The 25,592-nt window shown below is 41.1% G+C and overlaps 1 protein-coding gene across 1 annotated transcript in view; it reads right to left on the bottom strand.

Annotated features, from left to right (window-relative positions):
• Window positions 1-5,207: 5,207 nt before the first annotated feature.
• exoc2 (exocyst complex component 2) overlaps window positions 5,208-25,592 on the bottom strand; it is a 48,397-nt gene continuing 28,012 nt past the window's right edge. The window contains exons 10-28 of the mRNA XM_006797835.3: window positions 25,462-25,564; window positions 23,750-23,868; window positions 19,409-19,522; window positions 18,986-19,110; window positions 17,788-17,856; window positions 17,529-17,686; window positions 17,286-17,407; window positions 15,708-15,769; window positions 15,399-15,479; window positions 13,543-13,602; window positions 12,229-12,290; window positions 12,076-12,145; window positions 10,433-10,549; window positions 8,636-8,777; window positions 7,057-7,112; window positions 6,821-6,943; window positions 6,543-6,604; window positions 6,117-6,176; window positions 5,208-6,013 (exon numbers count right to left, since the gene is read on the bottom strand). Of these exons, the coding sequence (XP_006797898.1) occupies window positions 5,920-6,013; window positions 6,117-6,176; window positions 6,543-6,604; window positions 6,821-6,943; window positions 7,057-7,112; window positions 8,636-8,777; window positions 10,433-10,549; window positions 12,076-12,145; window positions 12,229-12,290; window positions 13,543-13,602; window positions 15,399-15,479; window positions 15,708-15,769; window positions 17,286-17,407; window positions 17,529-17,686; window positions 17,788-17,856; window positions 18,986-19,110; window positions 19,409-19,522; window positions 23,750-23,868; window positions 25,462-25,564 (1,799 nt within the window). The 3' untranslated portion in view covers window positions 5,208-5,919. The remainder of the gene's footprint in view (window positions 6,014-6,116; window positions 6,177-6,542; window positions 6,605-6,820; window positions 6,944-7,056; window positions 7,113-8,635; window positions 8,778-10,432; window positions 10,550-12,075; window positions 12,146-12,228; window positions 12,291-13,542; window positions 13,603-15,398; window positions 15,480-15,707; window positions 15,770-17,285; window positions 17,408-17,528; window positions 17,687-17,787; window positions 17,857-18,985; window positions 19,111-19,408; window positions 19,523-23,749; window positions 23,869-25,461; window positions 25,565-25,592) is intronic.

Here is a 25,592-nt window from a genome sequence, read left to right on the forward strand (position 1 = left end):
TTGTTTTTTTTAAAGTGTCATTTCCTTCAAAAATAAATAAATGACTAAAAACGTAACAAGTGACAAGATCTCTTCATAACTGTGTGAGCTCTATGGTAACATCAGCACTACGCGTGAGCGTCTGAACAGGAAATGTGGTTCAGATGCAGGATGTGACTGGTTAATCAAACACTTGGTTATCACAAACAATATGATGACATCAAGAGGGGCGGAGAGAGAGGAAGAGGTTGGTTTTCCGTGCAGCGCTCGAGAGAGCCTTCCTGGTTTCTGCTCATAGATTAGAGTCTGTTTCCACTTTCATGGAAAACAACCATAAAACCCCACAACAACAACATTTCTGTAACTGCCACAAAATATTTTTGAAGAAGAGCAAGGAAGAAAGGAAGATGTCATCAGTTTGAGGTTAAAAACAACTCAGAAAGCTTACTTTGAAAATAAATGCCTTTTCAGCAGGAAGGGCAGGGTGGGTAATTACACGGCTTTGGACTCAATCTTTTTGATTGCATCTTTTTTTTTCCTTCTAAAATCCAAAGATATTATAGTTCAGTTTAATTGATGCAATTTTAACTGATTTCAATATTTTTTAAAAATGTATCAGCAAAAGATGCATCAGTTAATTGCAACGTCCCTGTTAGTTATCTTTCAAATCATTATGGAGGAATTTTGTGAAACTCTTCTTTACTACACATCATTGGGATTTGCGGGCATTTGTTTATGCACAGGTCCCGTCACAGCATTTCAGTCAGGTGGCGGTCTGGCCTTTAAGCCATTGTGACGCCTTGATTTTCTTTTGCAGCTATTCTGTTGTAGATTAACTGGTGCGCTTGAGATCATTGTCCTGTTGTCCTGATCAACTTTGTCCAAACTCTAGCGGTCAAACATATCTCTGTTTCAGCAAGACCATATATACAACAGCTTACATGTATTCTGCACAGCATTTGTTGCAAAAACAGTCCAGACTGCTAAAGTTCCCATCACATTTTACACACCATCCTAACAGAATCGATGGAGGTTGTAATCAGTGAAATGTTTTGTGACGGGCTAAAATATCACATCACATTATATATAAAATTATGTACAGTACATAGGCCAACATCATGATGTCAATCACAATAGCTACAGCATCTTATTACCTGGAACAAAAACAAATCAAAAAGTAGGACACGTCTAAATGCCACGCTTTTCCAGTCTTGTTCCAGTGTTTTTCTGCTTCTTACTAATCTTGGCCACTTCTATAAAATGTTTTCTTCTTTTGAGCTCAGCTGTAAAACATCTGTCTTAAAAACAGGTACAATCGAGGGGACAACTTTTCTGTGATGTGTCAAATTTCTCCATCCTTTTATTTACCCACTCACAGCAAAGAAAACTGAAGATCAAAAATGTTTTTGTTGTTTTTTTAAAGCAGATCTTGTCATATTGTCTCCAGAATGGAACAGAATAGAAATAAAAAAGAAAGAGAAAAAACTCCCCTTTCTCACCTCTGTTACTGTAAACAGAGAGCTGGTGGAGAGCGGATAAGGCTTTGGGGTTTTGAACTTATTTTGTGAATGAATCCGTGGGAGGCAGAGTGCTAAGTTTAGAACGCAGAGAATCAAAACAACTCTTGCCTGCTCTCTACGGCTTTCCCCTACTTGTAGATGGGAAACCAAGTCAGAGAAAAAGTCTGAGGTCGATGAATGTAGACAGAAATGCACAGGTGTGGTTTGTACATTCAAAAGCTGAAATTTAATGGGTCATCTCCTGCTAGAAAACACAACAGCAGATCTCGACAGTGTCCTCAGTTAACCCTTTGTGTCTCATCAAACCTTCTCATGTGAGCTGTGGGCGTGTCTGCCCGGGCGACTAGACCTACCACAACTGCTCGCTTAGGTCCCTACACCCACACAGAACCACACTTTCTGTTGTCGCTCTCTTCCTCTGGGATCTGTGTCTTCTGCTCGCTGCCCCGAGTAACGGCCCACTCCGTCCCCACCCTGCATACGCCCTGTGTTCATGCTCCTCCCTGACAGCTAGATGCTGACATGCCAGACAGAATGAGTGAACTGGTGAGCTGCAGCTCCAGAGATGAATAGCTAAACCCGCTACTGAGCCATGGTGCAAACAAACCAACTGTCTGCAAGTGTGCCTTCGTTAGAATTTCCACTACTGAGCGTGACATTTGGATCTGCAGATAAGTTTAACGACTATAGTTGAACAGTCACCATACATCACGTTTGGACCAAAAATATCAGTCACACCCTTACAATCTCATCTCCAAGCCAACAATTGCTCAACAAGCTGCTTTTTGCAATCAAGTCCTCCCTTGCAGTGCTTTTAGTTGTTTTACATTGTAGCTGAGAGTATCAATACCGACTGATTCAGAAATACTTGTCTTACAGAACCATAGTTGTCACAATTTTGTTTCTATACCCAACCACAGTGGATCGAAATGACAAAACGAAGATATGATTAATGTGTAAACTTTCAGCTTTTACTCAGGGGGTTTTAACAAAAAATATTGCATGAACTCTTGAGGTTAAAATCGAGGTTAAGTCCCTTCATTCTCACAGACCTACAATTAAGTGGAAAGATTTTGCACCTTTCAACGCTTGATGTTATCTTTAAAGAACTTCAGTAGAGGTTTATTCTGAATAGAGAACTGTATATAGAGACACTTTGCAGTAGCCTTCAGAATTGCCTCAATGCTTTGTGCCATTGCATGTTATCTTGCTTGAAGAAGACATGGACATGTTAAGCAGCAACACTCAGGCAGACTGTAGCATTTAAGCAATGCTCAGGTAGTATTGAGGGGCTCAGTGTGCACCAAGAAACCGCTGATACAAAATAGAGTAGATCCAAGTTTGATGTTATATAGGACAAATTCTGTGAATGTTGCAGAAGTAATTGAGAAGATTTTCTGATCTTCAGTTATCTAATTTTGGTAAACTTCTGCAAACTGTAGCCTTAGTTTCCTGTTGTTAGCCCACAGGTGTGGCATTCAGTTGTCTTCACTGCTGTAGCCCATCTGCTTTAAGGTTTAATGTGTTGTGCATTCAGAGATGTGCTTCTTCATCCACTCCTTGGTTGTAATGAGCTCTGACATTGACATTTTTTTTTACCCATTCCCTCTAAACCCTAGAGATGTTTGAGTGGGAAAATCCTGCACAGCACATATGGAGATATTGCAGATGTCTGACAACTAACCATGTGATAACTTGCAGACCACTTTTGGACAATCACGGAGACACTGTTGGGTCAAACTAATAAGGTCCCAGTCACAAACGCTTAGAGACCGGTCTTTGATCATTTGGCAACAACCAGTTGGGGTGGTGAGGCAGAGTATTCATTGACTGGTTAGTTGCTAGAGGTTGATGGCAGTCTGCGAAATCCCATTTGTTTTCTCTAACAACCCACCTGTTGCAAAGGAAAATGGGTATTTCCAGATCAGTTCATAAAAGACCCCTTGTGATTAGTTTAGTTGCTAGCATATTGCTGCAGCTGTCTTTTAAATGGAAATGATGGATTTGAGACAAACCCTGCCCAGCTGCTCTCTGAGCTGTAGTTAAACTGTGAAAAGTGCAACAAAAACAATAAATAGAGACTGTTTGCCTTCAAAATAAATGCTGTGCTTTTTTGTGTTGGCAGCAGTGCTGGGGCACAACTTTGAAGGCAAGCAAACTGCCACTCAACTAGTAGTTAGCAAATGTTTGCAGACCAACTACAGGCAATCTGCTAGCAATTATAGCAAACGCTAGGAGTTTTTTAGTGGCGCAGCTTCTTTGCAACCACTTTCACCCAGCAACGTCCAGGAACCACTGCAAACCAGTTGGGGAATTCTTAGCACCCAGTCGTTGTATCACATCCAATACAGCAGACAAGGCATGGCATTGGTTAAGAAACCTTAAAACATTATATAGTGGCCAGTAAGGGTATTTTACTTTACCTCCTACAAACACAGAACAAAGATTAAATAAAGAAAGAATAATGTTCCTTAAACATTTCTATTTTTAGAAAGAAAAAAAGACAAAGTTTACAACAGCTTTTATGAAGTCAGTTGTAAAACATGCCTGCATGCTTGGTCACCTTTTAAAGGAACAGTTACATGTGAGTTTAGCCTTTTTGCCATGCATCTGTAGAGGTGTAGCTTGCATTTCTGTTCTCATTTTGTCATTACTTAAAACACTAATAAAGACATTGTTGAAAAAAGGAACTGGTCAGTCTGGTCAGATGAATTAAAGACATGAAAGCTCTTGTACATTTTCATTTAAACTTTGGATGAATTTCATGATTTTAGCCCTTGCATAAGGAAAGCACGATGTACACAGACATGTATTTCACCGGTTGTTAAACTTGTTTCCTTTTATACAATGAGTGACATCATTCTGACAATTCGAAATAAATGTTTTATAACTGATTGTCTGTTGTGTCAGACCTAAGTCGCTGTGTACGCAGCTCAACAATATTTGGTTGCCGTTTTTGACAAAACCGAATATACGGCTTAAACGTGAGGTTCTTGTGCTTGTGAAGAAAGGTTTGCAAAATTGCATCAAGACTCATATGTCCAAATGGACAGATGAGACCAAAGTGGTGGTGTTGGGCCATAATGCACAACACCATGTTTAGTGAAAACCAAACACCTCATACCAACTGTCAAATCCGAGTGGTGCAGGGGTGTTGATTTGGATTTGTTTTGCTTTGCAGCCACAGGACCCAGGTACCTTGCAGAAACTGAGCCAACCAAGAACTCTGTGCACAAAAAGTATTCTAAATGACTGAAAAAGGAAAGAATCATGGTGTTACAATGAAACACAAAAGTCCAGACCTCAACCTTACTGTAATGCTTTCACCTTAAGAGTGCTGTGCGTAAACAGATATCAATGAACTGAAGCAATGTTAGGAAGAAGAGTGCAGCAAATTTCCTCCACAGTGATATGAGACACTGATAAAGCTACACAGAAAATATCAAGTTTTTGCTTCTCAAGGTGGTTCTACAACCCACTGATCCCACTAGCTTGTACGAGTCTATGTATATGGTGCCACATGCAGGTTCTGTGTTTATACATAGTTAAATAAAGCTGTTTAGTACATCCTCTTTAAAACACATGTTAAATCAAATATTCATGTATTACTGGGTTTTTGGCAGGGTAATACAAAAGAATTTACTGCAGTCTTAAAGAAGCATTTTTGTATTAATGTCTCATGAGGTGAGAAAAAAAATGAGTTGATGGTAAATTCCAATGATGGTGCTTTATTAGAAGAAAAGCATCAATATAACTGACTCACAGTTACATCAGTGTGGTTTCCACAGTTGAAGCTTACTGACAAACATGCTGGATTTCAATGAAATGTGATAGCACAATAAGGCTGCGTGAAAAAGATTCAAGCAGTACAATGCTTTCAAAAAAACAAACCATCAACCATGTCTAAAAATCCTGACAGGATCAGGATCTGATCCAGTTCCATGTAGCTCACAGACTGAGATTTTGCAGCTCTAGCTGAAGGCTTATGTTTAGTTAACTTACTGAGCAATACAGATGGCACAGTACATGAAAACCATCTTGTTGTCATCATTTAAAAAAATCTTGTTACTTTGACACACATTTCATTCAGAGTCTGCAGCTCCACATCCCACTGACAGACTGTTCCTGAACTTTCTAGAAACAAGCACATTAGCCACTCACTCACTACTTGTCAGTACGTGAGTGGCCGTACATAATTAGCATACCCAACGTAACAGGGACTGTCCTGCACAGTAACAATGAAATCGACTCATTTAGTGTCTTCGAGATTAGATGAATACACACTTGTGTTTAATCGAGTAAAGCAGAAATTGAAAGTGATGAGTAAACAAAAAAGTGATAACTGAAGAGATACAGGCAAAGTTCATTAGCTAATAGATAAGACACAGACTCCTGTTTTGGGTGGTGGAGTGGATGAGATTTATCTCTTGATGGGCTGGACAGAGGAGGCCTGGAAGCAGGTGAGCTGGAGCTGCATGCTGCTCTTAAACTTGTTCAGCAGCTCTTCCAGTAACCTGCAGATAATATTAAAATTAAAGATTAATCTCAAAGACACAAAGGAAACACCAAAAGGTCACAGTCCCTCCAATTAGTAACATATACCGGAATTAGACTCACTTCTTATCGGCGCCGCTGTGTAACTGAGGCAGAGACTCCAAAGCCAGTTTGAAGCTGGCGCTGAAAATGAGAAGCTTAGTTAAAAATGTCATATAAAGGAACCCATTTATTAACGATAGAGAACTAGAAAACACAGTTCAAGATGGGTCTGTGTGTGTATGCGGGCACACTAACCTGCCATACATGAACATACACGCGCACCCAAACACACACACAGAGGCGCACATCACAGTGCATGCACACAACAGAACCAGATTACTTTCACTTCCTTTCCAAAACCCTCCAACTAACATAAATAGGGATTGTAGTGAGGGATGTGTGACTGCTAAGATTTATGTCCGTGACATCCACAGCCATAAATCACTGGGTACATATGTGGGACTTCCTGCCTCTGCCACTGTGTGGATCTGTATTTGTTGCACTTACTTGCTGTCGGCGTTTAGGTATGTGGCTATAGCATCTCTCAGAGCACACAGTTCAAGTCGAGCCTGTATGGGGGTTTACAGAAAAAGGGCAACAATGGAGATGTAATCATGTAATCATCATCAACTGACACCAGATGGTACCTTGAACTGAAATATGGCTTTATCAAAAATGACAGGTAATTCCCCCCAAGTGCAGTGGTCGACTTATGAGTCAGGGTCCTACTATGAGTGAGAAACTGCTCTGCGACTGCGGGTATGTGCGTGTGAGTGTGTACCTACCTGTAGGGCTCCGTTTTTGCTGAAGGAGGACACACACTGCATAAGACGGCACATTTCATCCGCAACGGACTCAACGATTCTAGACAAAACCCGAGGAACCAGATCCTTCGAGACTGTGAACACCTGACACAGAAAGAAAGAAAAAAAAATGTCATGATGGGGGACGAGGTGGCAAAAGCACCTAGTAGAAGCAGTGTCTGACAAATGAGTGATGAGTTTTAATGGCATTCAAGCACCTCGGCATGAACTGCAATAATATTGACCAGAGCCTCCTTCAGGTAGTTCCTTACACCTGTGAAAGAAGAAGGCACAAAGTGAACAAACAAAGATCCAGATAAAAAGCAAAACATCAGACATGTAACAATTAGCCATGAAAGGAAAGTGGATCTGTTTTGTTTATTTCCAGCTTCTTATATCTTATATGTATATTTCATCTTAACTATACATCTTATACTTGGCCACAGTTTCCTCAGTTTAACCCCACTTTTAGCTTTCTCCCCCTCAATTTAAGCCTTCTCCCCCTCAATTTAAGCCAGCTTTCTTCAGATTGGTTGCCCCTCATAAACAAAAGGTTTAACCAGCAGGTGGGTGGGGCTTCACAGCCACATCTGTGTGCTTGGGATATCTGTTCTCACTGACATCATATAGAGCGACAGTAAAAAAAAAAAAGAAAATGTGAGAGAGCATGTTCAGCAGTGTGAGCCTGAGCATTTATACATACTGTTGACCTTGTTATTTGAAACTCTGGCCATGTTTAGATGAACATCTGCAATTCTAACACTATATCTCTGGCAGAACAGACTGTTGAAAACTCATCTTTCTCTCTTTATTTGAAAATTCAGGGCAGAGTCGTTTTCACCAGAACCTGTAGCAGCTCAACAAGACTGCAAAACCATGTTTCTCTAAGATCACAGCCCCATCCACAGCAGAGCCAAGTGGCTGTTTGATTAACAGTCCATCTGGATTTCTGATAGAAATGTGCCAACAGGATTCATTATTAGCCAAGCTAACACTGTGCCAGTGCAACGTTTTCCATTATTTCCATTATTTAATTTCCCTCATCTGTGAGGAGGATAAGGGGCAGATGAGTTAGTGTGCTGTGTGGAAGCTTCAAAATATAACATTACGTTGACGGTGAAACAGTCAAAGGCAAAAACAGAAAGAAAGTACTGAAACCGGATTCTTAATGCTTTGCAGCACCCCACACACAAACTTGAATCCCACACAAAAAAATGCACCAAGTGAAAGTATCATATCCTAGAACTGTGGTTTTCTGTCCAAAATGTTCCTCTTTCACATGTAGTCCAAACACACAAACTCACAGGCGACAAACCAGATCAACGCACACAACTTTTCATCAAGATTAAGCGCCGTGCTATGAACTGCTGCCCACCTGAGACGACTCGCGCAGCTCTCACAAAATCTGACATGTTGCTTCACATCCTGTACTAAGGTAGACCACACATTCACAGTCAAGTTTCACCTGGGTTTGGGGTGCACTGCGTGAGCGAAAAAAGTCAAGCTACAACTCAAGTGTACACACATATCGCTGCACACCCACAGCTAGACACAAAGGCCATGAGCGCCTTGGGAAGACTGATTAAATGATGTTAGTGGTGTTTACAGTAAGTCATCAAAGGGCCGTACTTTACACATGACACATGTGAACCACAGCTAGAAAGATTAGACACGAGAGACTCTGAGCTGTCATCCCACAGCCCTGCTAGGGGCTTAAATATGATTCTACCAGGGTCAGTTAGTGGTTGCTGACGGTGATTTCCTGCTCTGTTTTATCAGCGCAGGGTAACTGGGTACCTGTAGGTGTTTGGCAGTCTCTCCAATCAAAATAGCCAGCGTAGATGCCGGGCTCCAGGGAACCTGCGATCGGATCAGCTCGTCTCTCGATGTAGGCTTCAAAGAGTTTCCGGTCCAGCCCCCGTACTGCGTCCACGCTTACCTGGCAGGTCAAGAACACACGATGTTACTGCAATGATTAGATACTAGGTAACAGATTCTCTATCCCCAATCCACACATCATTAGACATGCACAACACAATAAGAAGAGATCCATATTATAATACACTATTTACTCAGCGTTCTTTGCAATGACGCACTACTTGTTTGGATTTTAATGCAGCATTTTTTATCTTAGTTGTACAGATTAGCTGAATCTTTGCTGTGTTAGCTTATTTACATGCCTGTAATTTTAGCTTCAGAGCTGCGAGCCGAGAAACCGGCCCTGCCAATTAAACTGATTCCATCTCTGTGAGCAGGTTCTAACATTAACACTAAAACGTTGATAACGTGAAGATGTCAGTGTCTCCTGTTGCCTTTTGCTTTAAGTCACGATGACAATCTTGCCAAGGTTGTCTTGTGAGCCGTATGCATCAGTTTAACAGTGGTCTGAATGCATACAGACGCCTAAAGTTACATGTGCATTAGAAAATTCCCCGTAAACAGAGATAACCAGTGCTTTGTAGCATTTTATCTCACAAACCCACAATTCCAGTCTGAAATAAGATGAAACTACTCCTCAAGGATTCATGCTCACCTTCTCCGATCCAGACTGCTCATAGGTGCTCAGAATTGTGGCTACTCTTCACTGGAGTTGTTGCTCACTCATTACAAATACAACAAGGCTTTTGCTCAAAGTTTTTTCTGTCTCTGTGGCGGATATGTTTTATTGAAGCAGTGAGGAACACCGACGTAAAAGCATCTCAAGAGCTTCATCAATATTTAACTACCACAGCCAGTGATGTTGCCTATCTCATGGCTTTACTTTTGAAAAACATTAAAAAGTCACAACAAAAGAAACACTTTAAAACCTGCTGTAACAGGATGCATGATTCTGCTTTACATCAACACATAACACTGAAGTTTCTGATTTCCATGCCTATTGTTTTAAACTGCAGGCTGTGGCGTTAAAGGCTTTATTATGGAGTGTGGAAGCTGTGAGTAATTTTACTTTGCAGTCCATGTTGAAATCCTGTATCCTTCATAAACTGCATGAATACATTTAGATTGTGCATATATCAGTGACTTCTCAAGTTTACATGAATTCATTGAGAGTTTATTGCATTTCTAACTCTTTACAGTATGATTGCATGAGGGGGCAGCTGTGTGGCAGATGTGTTGTTTGGGAATTCTTATTTTTCAGATTTGCTTTTGCAGCTATTTTAACATTTGAAGATTACAATCTAGACAAACTGTCACCCATACGTATCTAAATATAAATGACACATGAGAATCGGTTTAAAAATGATATTTCAAAGAAAATGGCTGTAAACTGTTTTTACTGGAAAACCAACAGAATGCTTCTTTGCTTTGTGATTCAGTCATTAGTCATTGTGTGCAGCTGGATGAGTGTGTACGTGTGAAAGAAAAAAAAACTAGGGTGACAGTGAACTGAGCTTTCAAGACCACGACCTTTATTTTTTCTGTTGTATTTTTCTTTTAAAGAAGAGTCATCTCTCTGCTTAGAAGAGACCAGGGGACAGCTTTGTTGTTAATGACACCGCAACGCATTTCTCGCCAACAACACTGAGCACTCCTTCCTTCGTGTGAAGTCTTTTTTTCAAAGCACAGTTACAGATTAGAAGTGTTGATACTGACCCGTGTGATCTTCTCTGTCCCCGTGAAGCCATGTTTCTCAAAGTGATGGGCCAGGTTCAGGAATGTGTGTCTCTCGAGGTACTGGCAGTTACTCAGGATGATCAGTAGACGCTGCTCCTATACACACGCGCACATACACACACTTGAATGCTTTGACTGCCACAACACAACATTGTCACAGCTTAGGTTCAACTTACAGACTGTAGACCTGGATTTGGATTCTGGATGTAAAAGTGTATGCAGAAGTGCCTCAAGCCTGTTTCTATTGGCCAGCAGAGGGCGACTCCTCTAGTTGCAAAAAGCAGCCCCAATGCATAGACATCTCTTGGAAAACAGTCCTCACCTTTCTCGCTCTTTGACCTCAGCAAACACTCTCTGATGAGTTTCGGGTCTCAGTTGCTAGTTTCGAGTCTTACTGAATACAACACGACGTTAATTTTTATAAATTATGGTGTGCTCAAGGACCAGTGAGCGGGGTACACTTTAGGCTGGGACACTAGCATTTGAGCATCATGACATTCACTCCATTCTCCTGATATAAAGTTTAAAACGCTAAACCAGCAACAATTGACTCAAGGGGACATCATTAACCAAGGACAGCTGCAATCCACATCATTTATGTTCAAAAGATACACAGTGTATGTGGCGTTCTTACCACCATCATGCTCAGGCTGAGCTCTGTAGCCTGTGGTTAAACTTCCTAACCTGAAACCTATGACAAACCTTTAATCCTCGTACAATTCTGGAGAGGTTTTACAACCACAATGTGCTTTGCTTTCCAAAATATGTCCTTGGTTTAAAGTTGTGGTTTCAGTGAAGCTTGGAGCACTCTTTTTCTCACAATGCCTTTGTGAATATTGTCCAGTGCCTGTGTTTGATGTCTGGTAGAATGGTTGCCTGGCCTCCTAACTGCAAAACAAATCTACCTTAGTGTAGGAACCTGAAACTACTTTTAACAAGCGCTCACTCGTTAAAATGCCCGTGCTTTTATATTCACCCTTACAAACACACAATAAGCATGCCAATTAAACGTGTGCACAGAGACACTGTCAGAATGACATTCTGATGCCTACAACATCACTGGCAGGAGTTTGCTGTCCAAAATTAAGCAAACCAACCATGCTCCAAAAGCTTAGTGGCCTAAAGTAAACTGATGTCTTTGTGTTAATAGCAGTGAGGCACTGTCCAAGTTTGCATGTGCTGGTTGCTAGATTGCCAACTCACAAAAACACCCGTTTGTATCATGACTGACACCAGTCTTAACTCTGGTCATCTGCTCTCAGTCAAGTCTGGCGGCATATTCAGGCTGGGGAAACCCCTTCTGCACCTTGCTCCATTTCCCCTTACCAGAAGCACTCTACGCCCTGCTCTTCTTCCTCCTCTTCGTCCTCCCCTGCGCTTAACCCCCTTTGCTAACATCTCAAACAAGTTACAGGAAATAAGGACGTCTCTACTTCTTGTCCACAACCAGGAAACAGACTGATAACATTTCGTGGTTCGAATGAGTGACACATGTTTGTCTAGTTGTGTAAAGGAGGGAGCCCACGCTCTGGTGTGACGCTGGCAGTTGCCACATGTGCGTTTTCGAGTGTTTAAACCTCATACGATTTAAAGAATGTAATAAAGAAAAACACTGTGCTTACAGATGTTGGAGTAAAGCCCTCTTGAATGCCAGTAAACCGATCAGGAGAGGACAGGTCCACTGAAATGTTGCTGTACACATGGGAGAGATTTTAAAATGTTGTCCAAGTGAAGCACAGTAACAGAGATGAGAAAAAAATCATCCAAATACTTACTGAGATGTGTTAATGTCTCCATCTGTCTTAGTACTCAGCTGCTCCAAACTGTTTACAAAGACCTATGGAGACGCATTTACCAGACATGTGAAAAGACAATTTTAGGTGCATCACTAATATCTTACTCTGTGATCAAAACAGGTTAATACAGACTTAGGACAGTGTGTGCATGTCAACATGTAGGGTTATCTTCACTTCAAGACCAAATAAAATCTTAGCAACTGCTCTATGACTGAACACATGTAAGACAAATATAGAACACATAGGTTTTCAGGTCTATATATGACTTTGGTGATCAGTGCACAGGGCCTCAGGGCAAGAGGCAGGGTAGACCCTGGACAGGTCACCAATCTGTCGCAGGGCTAACACAGACAATCATTTGCACACCATGTTCACACCTATGGGCAAATTAAAATCACCAATTAACCTAACCCCACTAAGTGGACATCTCTGGACCATCTGTGGCACCTGAAGAAAAACTCACACAGACACAGGAAGAACATGCAAACTCCACACAGAAAATGAACTGCAGTTCCTCAATGGCCAGTTGAGTCTCCTGTGCTAAAATGCCCAACTTAGAGCATTAAAAGGATATTCTCTTCCTTCTAAACAAGTAGCTGATTTATTTTTTATATCCTATTTATGTGAAGTGCTCAAGAGTTAAATGTTCAAAGTTAGAGATGTGGCTGCTTTGACTGACAGGAGAGCCAAGACAGTGAGGTGTAGCTTACAGCTGCCTGCTAGGACCCAACTCAACTAATCCAAGTACAGTAGGCCTCAGTCAAACAGGCCCAGAGACTGGTTAGCAACTCCCCTGGCAACCTCTGACTACTAGAGGAAAATGATGTCTTTCCTGACCGTTTGGTGGAGGCTCCTGGTAGTCGCAAAGCGAGAGCTGCCAGGAAGCTTCTGTGACTGGTAGCTGCCAGATGGTTGCGTTTTTGCTGTTGCTACGTTTAAAGCATTTTAAAGGAATTGTCTAAAAATATATACCTGCCTTATAATACAGATCATCAAAGGTAAGTTTTAGTAAGTTCATTTATAGAATTTTATTGTTTTTATTTAGCACTAATTATATGTATCTCTTTATTTGCCAACAATGCTTGCTTGGAGTAGCTGACTACACCCGACTCTCATCCAGATTTGGCCACTTCTGTATTCGATAAACAACAAACACATGAAGGCTGAGGCTTCAAAATGTGGAAATCAAAACCAGTGGTAGACATCATGGTGGCTGCTTCCATCCTATGCAAACAGTCTTTGTTCATAACGAAATCCTATGCATGTTCTTGAAAATAAGAGTACACGTCTTACCTTCATGATCCTCACACTGAGCTCTGCAGCCTGGTCCTGGACCTGATCCAACTGCAACACCTGTGGAAAAGAACAATGGTAACGATGCTTTCTTGACGTGACTAAAGCTGTTTATTCTAAAATTCATAAAGGATTTCTTTGTGCTGAACCCTAGATAGTTATTTCATAGTTTCTGTTAACAGCAGGGTTTATACTATACTACTTTGCGAAGTGCTGAATTAAAACCATCCAAGTTTTGATATCATTTCTGTTTGCAACAGAAGTACCGTGGCTTCAAATAAAAGATCATAACATAAAGCAACTCCACAGAGTGAAATTTCATTCCTATAAGTTTACTGCACTATGCGAAATGCACAAGGGCAGGACAAGAAGAGTGATGAATGTAGCACCCACTGAACCGAGGCCAGGATGCACAGCAGTTACTCCTCCACTACTTGTTCTTCTGCTACAACAAACTAACTACATTTTTTTCTTTATTTAATTTTTTCTTTTTGTTTTGTTTTCTACATCAATCTATTTACATCCATTTTCTTCACAATTCCAACAGGGATCTTAATTTCATTCATAATTTCAATCTCATTGTGCAACAAAGACTGCTGTTTTCAAAACATGACTAAAGATGATATCAGCATAATTTTCTAACATTGGTCACAGAGACCATGTGGCTAAGCTTGATTTATATTCACCAAAATTTTAATTTTCTTTTTTTATACAAACCCTCTTCTATAAAAGTTTAGATGCTGTGTAAAATGTAAATAAATGCAATGACTTGCAAATCTCATAAATACATTTTTCACAAAAAGACAGCAAAAACATATCAGATGTTTAACAGACATTCTACTACTTTATGAAAAAAAATTAGTTAGTTTGAATGTAATGGCAGCAACATGCCTCAAAAAAGTTCGGATGGAGAAACGAAAAAATTGAAAAGTTAGTGGTACTTAAAGAAGGAGCTGGAGGAACATTTTGCAACTAATTAGGTTAGCTGGTAAAAATAATAAATGTCTTAGAGAGGCAAAGTTTCACCAATCTGCAAAAACAACTCCAACTACAGAACAGTGTTTGTTACTGTAAAATTATGAAGACTGAATAGCTTATCACCTACGCTGCGTGTTATTATTTACAAAAACCAAAAAAGCAGAGCGATCTCTGTGTACAAGGGGCAAGTCTGAAAATCAGTATTGGACTCTTGTGCTCTTTGGTTTCAGAGGTGGCGCTGCAGTAAAAGCAGGCATGATTCTGTAATGAAAATAACTGCATGGGCTCAGGCACACTTTTAGAAAACAGTTTACAATATCATCGACCAAAAAGAAGAAGCCTGTGTGAAACACTGCCATCATCTCTGGAACAAAGCTCTGGTCAGACTAATGAAAATTTGAAATTATTTTATTAGAACACTGATGCTGCGTACTCTCAGCTAAAGAGGAGATGAACCGGTCATATTTAAAAGGTATCCACCTCTGATAGTATGGGTGTGCGTTAAGAGTCAGTGGAACTGACACGTTGCACATCTGGAAAGGCACAACAGATTTTATACACAGGTTTTATGCTCTTATCCAGAAGTCTTTTTCTTTCTGTAAGACATGCTGCTGCCATCGAACTCAACATCACCTCAGCTATGCTAAAGTTTGTGATAATGCCAGAAACAGCAGGATTCCCATTCATTCATTCAGAGGGACAATTACTGCAATTGAAAGGAGGCATATGCCAGCCCCATAACAGCCTGTGTCTAACAGATGACAAGTAATTGTCACGTGTCAGTTATTTAAGTTCATTTAATGGATGAAGAAACTCATGACTATTGATTATCATGTGAAAACTTCTGTAGCTCTGATGTTTGCAGGATATGAACGAACATTTGTTTCTCCGGGTTTGATTTCCAGGGGCTCCTTGAGTGACTGCAGCATCTGGACCATACATTGCTCAAAGCGTGAAGGCTGCAAAAACATTAAAAACAGAGATTACAAACATGGGCTACATTAGATAACATCGCACTTCAACACAGATTAGTTAAAACTGACCCACAAGTACTCAGTGGACTAAACAAATGCAATGAATCGCTGCCAGCTAGAAAGAACACATAGATATTAAACTTTCTGTGAGACATCAAGCATTGATTTCTATGAAGACACAGAGTGCTGCTTGATAAATTAAGCCATCCTTACCAGGCTGGTGATTCCCTCATTATCTACCAACCAGTCTTCCTTTTCAGCAAGCCTGTTGACATCTACGGGTATAAAAAGCACAAATTGAAAGGGCCATCACTTGAAACTGTGCTACAGTTTTTTGAACTCAGAGCCGTTTACATGTGGAGTGTGGAGACTTTCATAAGGGGTCGTAAGTAATGGAAATATGAACAGATTTAAAGGTTTCTGAGGGAAAACCGCATGATATAAAATCAAACCCTTTCTTCCCAGACCACAATTTGGTGTGTGCGTGTGGTGTGTTTGTGTGTGTGTGAGTGGGGGGAGTTAAGAAAAAAAACAGTCCCTCTTCTCAAAATGACCATACCTAACCACAAGTGAAACACAGCCTGTCTGGTTTTAGTCTCATAACACTTTCTCCATTACTAACCTGGAAGTTGAATTAGCTAAAAGTGACACTTGAGGACACTGACCACTAAGAGCTTACCATTACCATTATACAAATTCACATGGTTTTATAAAAATCTGTCGTGTTCTGCAGGTTTTGAATTCATGTCCTTTCGCATTCTTGTCTAGCAGGGGATTACACAAGTAACGGATGCTAATCAAAGTGTGATTTCAGAATGACACAGCTTTTTATTTCTCATGTGGAGTTTAATAACGTGTCTATGGTGACAACTTTTTTATTCTACTGGTAAAGATTCCCAATGCTGTTTTTTTTCTTAGACCAACAAATACATTAAGCATTAAGGTAAGCAGGGCCTGGCATATTTTGCCCCATGTATCTGGTACAAGCAGGCATACTTACCAGTAAACGTCTTCTTAACACACTCGGTCAACACATTTAAAAGCCTTTCAATGTACAATAATAAATTAGGTACAAATACATACATGAATAAATACTATACATATCTTTATTTTAAAAACCCAGAAAAACAAGGTAAAATGTAGACACTAGAAATAAAGATTTTAAGGATGTTATAAGCCCGTCCAGAGTGAGTGTTTCATGTTTCACTGTACATCAGCACACTAGCAGATGCCAAGCTTCTCCTCAAATATCATACCGATCTTGTTAAACTTTGACAAAACCGTGGTTTCTTGCATGTTAACTTTCTTGCATGTTAGCTTCTCTAGGTTCCGCAAAGAAAAGAAGCAGGTTTTCTCTCAGTCTAGGACTAGAGTGATTTACAGGCATCTATCTGGCTGTAATCTAAAGCAACTGGATGTCGTTTACCTACCTACCTCCAGGTTTATTACTGGTGCTAATTTTAGTTCTCAATACTTCATATAATATGAAACTGTTAGATGTTTTTTGCTGCCTGAAAATTGTGATATTTTGACTGGATGAGAAGGCTCTCATTAGGAAGCCATTGTACATTATTTATATACTAGATGGGTGTTCTGGACAATAATGGGCTCAGTCCAATGATTGGCTCTGTCACATGAAGATTGCATTGACACAGCAAAAGCTGCTTTTAGTTTTTATGATCCTGCCACACTGAACATTGAAAACAAAATAAACTGTTTGGTAACTTGGAGTCAATTAAAATGGAGAGCTTGATGAAAATATGTTTTGTCCATTCCTGAGAGCTCTCTCACCTTCTGTTGTGTGCACCAGAGTCACCATGAGACAGTGAACTCTCAAATCCAGCAGAAGATCCTGGATCACATGCAGCAAATCATTTGGGATCTCCATAGCAGACAGAGCCTCATGACAACCCCTGAATGAGAAACGCCAGAGAACAGAGGTCTGTCATTAGAGGCAAGGTAAGCATGCGGCTCCCAAATGCCTCCATTTAACCAAACATGTAAGCAAATTAATTACAGCCAAAGTGTGAGGACCTGACAGTGTGTATGATTTGTGTAAGCCATGATCCAGCCAACTCTGTCTTGCTCTCCCAGCCTCCATAAAGACTCAGCTCCCCTTGCGGCAAGGTGGCGGGTAAGAGAGCACCCCGAATGAGCTTCACGAGCCGACTGGTCAGCTCTTCAATCATTTTCTACAAAACAGACAACATACAGTATGTGCTGCAGAATCTGTCTTTAAAAAACATAATCTCAAATTAACATTAGAGTAAACTGGAGTTAGAAATCCTCATACTTTAAAGTCATTCTGTCTCTGTCTGGCATTCTTCTTGGATTTTTCCACTTGCCCAGATTTCTCTCCAGTCTGTAGGGGAAAACACAAATACTTAGTCACCTCTGAGAAGTCCAGATTACTGACGAAAAATAGATTTTATGTTGCTTTCTGTGCCTGCATTAGATCAAACTATGATAATGCAAACGACATTCCTTCAACCTTTCTTGAGAATAATCAAATAATTTCTCTTAAATGGAAACCCTGAAAAACACAGATATGGAATGTAAACTTGCAGAGGATTTCGAAAAAACTGAGTTTCTAAGAAAAAGCTTTTATTAGCCTAGCCTAAAGTTTTCATGGGAAATATTCTTGTTCACAGAGACATTTGTGTATTACTAACAATACCATTCGTTTTGGCCTATCAGTAGAAACCTGAGTTTATTAATTAACCCGAGTTGACTCATGGAAAATCATTCCCCTTCTCTTAATCCCAAATTAAATACCTAACTCACCAAAGGAATTTCACGAGATAATCCTCAACGAATATGAGTGAAACAAAGCTGAACTATGGAGCTAAATTTATAGCAATTTATTTATTATACCAGTTTTTATTGTCATTTATTTCACTTGTTGTATTGATTATGTGACAAAACTAATGTCCCTTTCATTCTTTTGCAGATGTTGTCCATAATGTGGTGTTAGCACGCGTATCGATCTACTGGTTAAAGATTTTCGACAGGACACGGTCCCTTGATGGCACTCCTTTCCAAACAATTTCAACAAAAACACAATTTTATTTTTGCTTTCACTACACTTTAACCACACTTTGGAAGATTATAATTTGTGCATTATAAAGCAGCTGGTTGTGTGATGTGTGAAATCAAAATGCAGCACGCCATGGAGAGGTTTGTGGTGCTGTGACTTTCCCAGTATTGACACAAAGCTTTTTACTATCATCTCAGCCTTGCCACTCTGACTTGAGATATTCTGACTCACTTCTAATCTTGACCCTCCAAATGACAATCACTGCCTTGAACCCCTGTATTTACAAAAATAATGGAAATGACCACAAACAAATATTTACCCAAAGATTTACATTTTTGGGCTACATCTCCACAGGGCCACATTCATCTCTGGATTATCTTGTGTGGCAAAGTGACCACTGTTGCTATAAAAACATGCTGTATGCAGGATTTCTGTCTACTTGCTGAGTATTCACCTCGCTAAAAAGACTTCCATTAACGTAGGAGATCCAAAGCTTCCAGAAATTGGGCAGCTGACCGATCACAACATCTGAAAGCTTCTCCACAAACTGCACCTGCTGCGGGGTCTCAAAGTGCCAATCTAGAAAAAAAAGGTACACAGGTGATATGATATAGGATATTGACATAATGACTGTGCAGTTCAAATATTCACATATCAGAATAGTTTAGTTCCTGGCACATACAGCTTAAGATCTTTGTTTTTTTTATTTGTGCCTTTACCGTACAGTGTGATGCAAGATTCCCCTAAACACTGTACACGATCAAAAGTGTTACACACACACAAACAAACAAACGTATGTACAGAGTTTAGCGCAGACAGGGAAGCCCCCCTTAGAACTCAGTGTGTGGGCGAATCTGTGAAGTGTTGCACTACTCACTGCTGGATCGTGGCGTTCGGAGACTGCCCCCTCTCTTCAGAGACGCGGTGTGGCTGAGCCTTCCGAGGGCAGGTGGACGGGTATCCCCCTCTGGGTCCAGAGCTCCCGCACCCACTGAGAAACATAACGAAAGTGGGGAGGGATGAGAAATGAGCTTGAAGGGAAAAGAAACACATACTCCACATATTAAATAATCACATTTTCATAATTCCACATTCCTCAATAAGCTTAACGGGCTTTCACACCAAACAATCCCTCCCTACTTTCTTTATTTGTGTTCTGATCCATCTCAGCGGAGAGAATGTCCCCTTGTTTTCATGGTGGGGAAACAGAGCAGTGGTCTTTGCGAGTGCTGGGGTGAAGTGGGTTTACGCTGGCCACAATGTGCTCTGTCACATCTAATTCTTAAGAGCTCCTCTAGATGGCAACAGGGAGCTATGCAGCGGTAATGAATGAGAAAGTTCTGCAACCACACACTCCTATCTCTGCATGTGAGACAACGTTAGCAAATTGAATCTGTGAGATAACTTAATGATAACAGAACAAGGGGTGGCAAAAAGGAATGAAAGTGAAAGACTGCGGTGCTAAGAGGATCAAAATTGCTACAATGAAAATGAAACTTTAAGGACAGGTTCGTGCAACGCTGCACTACGCCCACACCAGTTTGTCTAAATCAATGGAGACTGATGAGCCACATTTCCAAAACATGTGTCTCTCACACACTCACGTACACAGAAAAGCGTACTGGTGAGTCACAATGTTGAATGTAGTGTGTAAGCAAGAATTGAGAAATCCCCAAGCAGAGGAGAAAATTGTGGTTGAGGTGGCTGTGCACACAACACACCCATCCAGGCCAGAAAATGTAAGGAAATTCTCATTTGAGTCAGACTATCTGTAAACAGACGAGGCTTTCTTATATCGCAAATACACACAGACAGACACACAGACAGACACACAGACAGACACACAGACAGACACACAGACAGACACACAGACAGACACACACACACACACACACACACACACACACACACACACACACACACACACACACACACACACACACACACACACACACACACACACACACACACACACACACGGTGCAATGCAGGCTCTGTCTCTGAAGTTTTCCTGTCTTTTTACAGGGATGAGAGCTGCTGTTGACCCAGGTGGCCGCCGAATCCTCAGAATGGACAAGCAGTTGCATTCTGAGGACTGCATGTGTTTTTCTGCTCTGTACGTTCAAAGGATTTACTATGCTGCTGCACTGCTTCTTGCTCAAATTTACAGGGGGAAACTATAGAAGCCTTTGTGTATGCGTGTTGAATAAACTGAGACAATGTGTGTCATCTATACACACTTCCTCATCGGGTCTGGGGCTTCTCTGCAGGCTGGATGGGTTCCTCTTCCAGAGGGGTCACTGACCTTGACCACACGCACACATACCTGCTTTCTGTCTAAGAGGACACAAACCTTATTCCCACGCTACAGAATACAAAAGCTTCACCACTCTTCTCTTGAAAAACGCCCCAGTGTTTCACCCAGATTTTATGTGCGCGCAGACAACAGGACATCTTGTCAGGAAAAGTCAAGATGGGACTTACAATAAAATCACTATTATTAATAATCTGTGACTTAAAGTTTTGAAATTCCAGGCTTTATGTATATGATGTCAATCATCACAAAATTTCTGAATACAAGTAAAAAAGCTCCCTAATGAATCAATCAGTCAATACGACCACGCAAACACCTGTCAGACGTTAACCAGTATTATCACGGCATTGCTCTTACAGCAGCATTTCTGCAGCATAAAATCCCAAACACACCATCAAAGTGTCTGAACAGTGAATTCCCACTAACTACTCACTGAAAACCTATTTTTCCAGAGGGGAAAAAAACTCCTGTTAATTGTGTTGACATTGGCAGAAGAAGTGCTGCTCGAGAAATAAAAATACTGCAGCTTCTAATTGGATCGGGCAGAGTCAGATTGCAACACTGGGGCACGATGGGAGTGTTTAGACATACGGAAGCAACTTGCTATGCTCCCTCACAAAAAAACTTCAGCTTTCAGGCCTTTGTTTCTAACAAAGATGGATGGTTTTATTTCACATTTAAGGCATTTTATAGGGTAATTAATGGAATCGTGACTACACCAGAACGACCTCTGGCCTTATATTCCTGACTAGGAACAACAGTTGAAAGAGAAAATGACACCAGTTACTGCAAATATGCCTGATGCTTACAGCGGAATAATCTCTGCCACGTGTGATGCTGACAATAGAATAAAAAAAGCTAGTGAATGCATCTATATGAAGGGAAGAGGAGGCCACCAGAAGAGTGGGTAGCTGTGAGGTACCATTGAAGGGTGGGGGGTGGGGGGGTCCTATACAGAAGGAAGGGTAAGGGTGGGAAGGAAGGAGAGGAAGAGTGAAGCTGGGGGAATGCAGTGGATGTGGTTTTTATAATGATGGCTGCTGAAGCATTGCCTGGGTGGAGGCACGGGTTTCACACTTGGGCCAGAAGTGAGCAGAGAAGACCAGAGATGCTGAATATCTGCCAGAGGTGTATGTGAGGGGAAGAGGCGCGCTGTGTGACAACAGAGAAGACAGGAGACAGCTGTAACAAAGAACAAGAGCAGGGAGAAAAACAGGAAAGATTGCGTGTAGCTTTCAGCATGTCTGTGTGAACACTGTGCTCACCAGAAGAATGACAGCATGGGTAATTTGTTTAAACACAACGGAGTGTTTTTTCACAGTAGTGGTGCTCTTGGCTTTCCACTTGTTTGGACCGTGTGCTTTGCTGGCACCCTAACCAAGCCTCAATATATCCCCGGGCTTGTAAGGTGTTAGGCATTCAGCAGCCACAGTCTGAATTGCAGGTGATACTGTGACCAAATGAACCCCCACCTTATCAAAGGTTGTTACACTGGGTGTCAGTGGGATTACCTGTAAAAGCTGAGGTAAAGACCTTTTTTCTGGAATTTCAAAATCTTTTATATAAATCTGTTCCCCAAAAAATACAAACCCTAACTGATCGCACACAAGTGCTGCATGTCATTTCACTGATTCCATTCGCAGTGGACTAGGAACAAGCAGACATGCAAGTCTTTTCTAGGCAACGTAAAAACGGATTTAAAGAATGCCGGTTGGACAAAAAGTTGGGTTTGCAGGAGGCTCTCAACCAACTCTTAACAGAACTGTGCACATCTATGAGAAGACTGCACAGTTAAATGTAGGTCATTTTGGTCACATGCTGACTGTAACTACTGTCCTCTCAGAGGCAGACGGTAATGTTAAATGATGTTACCTCAAGAACAGACATCACTCTCAAAGTTCAGCTCCAAAAATGCAGTTCCTGGACTCACCACTTGAGGCTGGTTCAATAAGCAAGCCATCCTACAGACCTCAATATTAAAAGGCCCAACTTCACTAACATCACTAAGAAGCTTGTTTACAGCCTGGTTTTTAAAAAATGACACTGACACACTGACAATTGATGTGATGCTTTGAGGTATGAGGACTTTATCAATAAGTTACCATACATGTCCATGCCAGCATGTGTGTTTCTGTGCTCTTTTTTCTTTTTTGCAAACTAGCAATTTTCTGCACAGTTGGGTTGGATGAGATTTCAGACTCCCTCTCCACCACATGTTGCTCTGCAGTGGAATGTAAGTGTGAAGTAAAAGGGGCCATCCCTGACATAATCATCAAGATGAAATTTAAATGTGGAGAAGTGGGGAACGAACCAATCCCCAGATCCATCAAGCCTGAGCCCCGGAAACCACTGTTACTTTTAGCATTAGACATGTTTATGTTCCAGCTGTGCTATGTGAAGCAGCCACCCACCCCACAATGCATTTGTGCGGGTGCCTCAGTGTGAGTGTGCACGCATACTGGCGAATCACTGGTCTTCCTGAGTGGACGGTTTCAGATCCACATTTTTCTGCTGGCTGATTTAACAGAGGAACAGCTTAATTGGGGTTAATTGTTCCAATCCATCTGTGAAGCTGTGTGTGTGAGTGAGAAAGCGGGTTTGTGTGTGTGCAGTAACATGTCAAGCGCTGAAACCTAAATCCAAAGCCAGTGCTCCATCACTTTCATCTTATTCATACATTCATGAAAAAATAAACACACAGGCCTCAAGCAAGCAGCACAGGCTGGGGTGAAGGAGGCCGGCGAAGGAGCAGGGAATGTAGGCAGAGCTCTGGAACGACTGAGACACCGCTCTCTTCCCTCAGCTCACGACATCCACCAGCTGCCTGATTGGAAATGCTAAATAGGGGCTTTTCACTACATGTGCAAAACGAGTCAACTCAGACAAATGTGCATTTTTAGTCACCTCTCTGGCCACTGATGAACTCATCTCTGCAGTTCTGCATCAGCTGCAGGATCCACTTGTGCTGAGCGTAGATGCACTGCCATGCTGGATCTCCTGGAGCGTGTAGGTCAGACAGGTACCTACGAAAGCGTGAGACAGGGAGATGGAAGATGAGATGGGACAAAAAGATCAACAAAATTAAAATCCACACTTAAATGGGTGTCAAAGGTCAGACAAGTGGCCAAAAACAATAAAAGCTCTGGCTGAAGTCAGGGCAGGACAGCCCACTAATGTCAGCCTAAAATCCCCATTAGGTTTTACTGCACTTTGTCTTTTTGCATAAAGCATAGAAGATGGCTAATTCAAATCACAATTCTTTTAAAAAAAAAATTCCACAAACACCACAAACTCCTCACCAAGCAGGAAGAAAGGGAAAGTTGCATTTAAATGAAAAGCTGTTTGAAGTACTAAGCATAAGATATGACTGTCCCATTATCCGTTTTTTACTTCTCGACTATCAGAATAAAAAAAATTCACAATAACGCCATCATGACATTTATAAAAAATATTTTTTATTGATATGCAATTTTGATTTTCCTGGATGGTGGATGCTCATATTAAACACGGTCCAAGTGTCAAGATAATGACACTCAATAATCCCTCAGAGACAAAAGCTCAGTCCTCTGCTCTAAATGCTTCATTTCTTGATTCTATATGACATCAATAAGAGTAGAGGTCTGGCTGTTAACACAAAGCCCCGCCCACCTAATGTACAAACCTTCTCTTGACATGGGGCACCGCATCAGAAGCAAAAACAAGCTTGTTTCAAAGACAGGATGAACTGAGAGGCTGGGCAAAGGCTTAGTATAAGATGATTGAGGAACATTTTGAACTCTGAATCATGCAGAGCAACTCTGGTAGAGTCCAGAAATGAAAATGAGATGAGCATAAGCGCATATATATATATATATATATATGTATGTATGTATAAAAAAAAAAAACAAACCAAAAGACTACAATTTTATTCTGAGAGACTGACCTTGCGAGCACCAACATGTGCTCTTATCATCCTTTATTAAAACAAAGGGGGGTTTGAATAGCTAGGCTCTTTTAAGTTAAGACATCAGATGATTCACCCCCAAAGCTGTGGCCTGACCCCGTCTGCTGTCACTCTAAAAACCAGCCGTTCATTTGTTTCTCATTAGAGGGTATCTTTCAAAAGTTTGAGGAACAAGAACAAAACAAGCGCACACACAGCTTCCACCATCCACGTGAAGAGTAAACAGGAGCTGAGTGGGCGTTCAGAGCTGTGCCTAATGTACCAGGATGAAAGATGTTGCCATTTGCCATGTGGTTGAGAGCTGGTCTCTGTGATCCTGACAGGTTGGTCTTCACAATAATAAATAGGCAGAGACCACAAGTATGAATGGACAGATGGATGAAGTGGAAAAAAAGAAGGAAAAGAAAGACAGGGGGAGAGAAAAATAGAAGCAGAAATAAGAGAGCCAGACAACAGAAATATGATTGGTGAACTGAGGAAAGTGAGAGGGAAAAAAAAAAGAAAGAGGGTGGGGGGAGGAGGTTGAAGTTCTGGTAAACGATGACACAAGCAGACATCAAAGAAACCAAAGGGAGTGGAGGGACTTGTCATGACTTTCTGCTGGATGCTGACAGAGTAGACGTGTAAAGAAAAATATCCAAACTTGAACAGGGTCACAGAATTGTAAAGAGACCTGATGTATCTTTTTTGGTCGTGAAGCGTAGACGGAGTTTGCAGCAGTTTCTCCAACAAGAGACTCCGTAGAGCTCCAATCCTCGTCTCAACCTCAGCGTACACTGCAGAAAAGTAGAGTCAAAACATTGG

The sequence above is a fragment of the Neolamprologus brichardi genome, chromosome 17 (assembly GCF_056152115.1).
Source record: "Neolamprologus brichardi isolate AB-2024 chromosome 17, ASM5615211v1, whole genome shotgun sequence".
In the NCBI taxonomy this organism is placed as follows: domain Eukaryota; kingdom Metazoa; phylum Chordata; class Actinopteri; order Cichliformes; family Cichlidae; genus Neolamprologus; species Neolamprologus brichardi.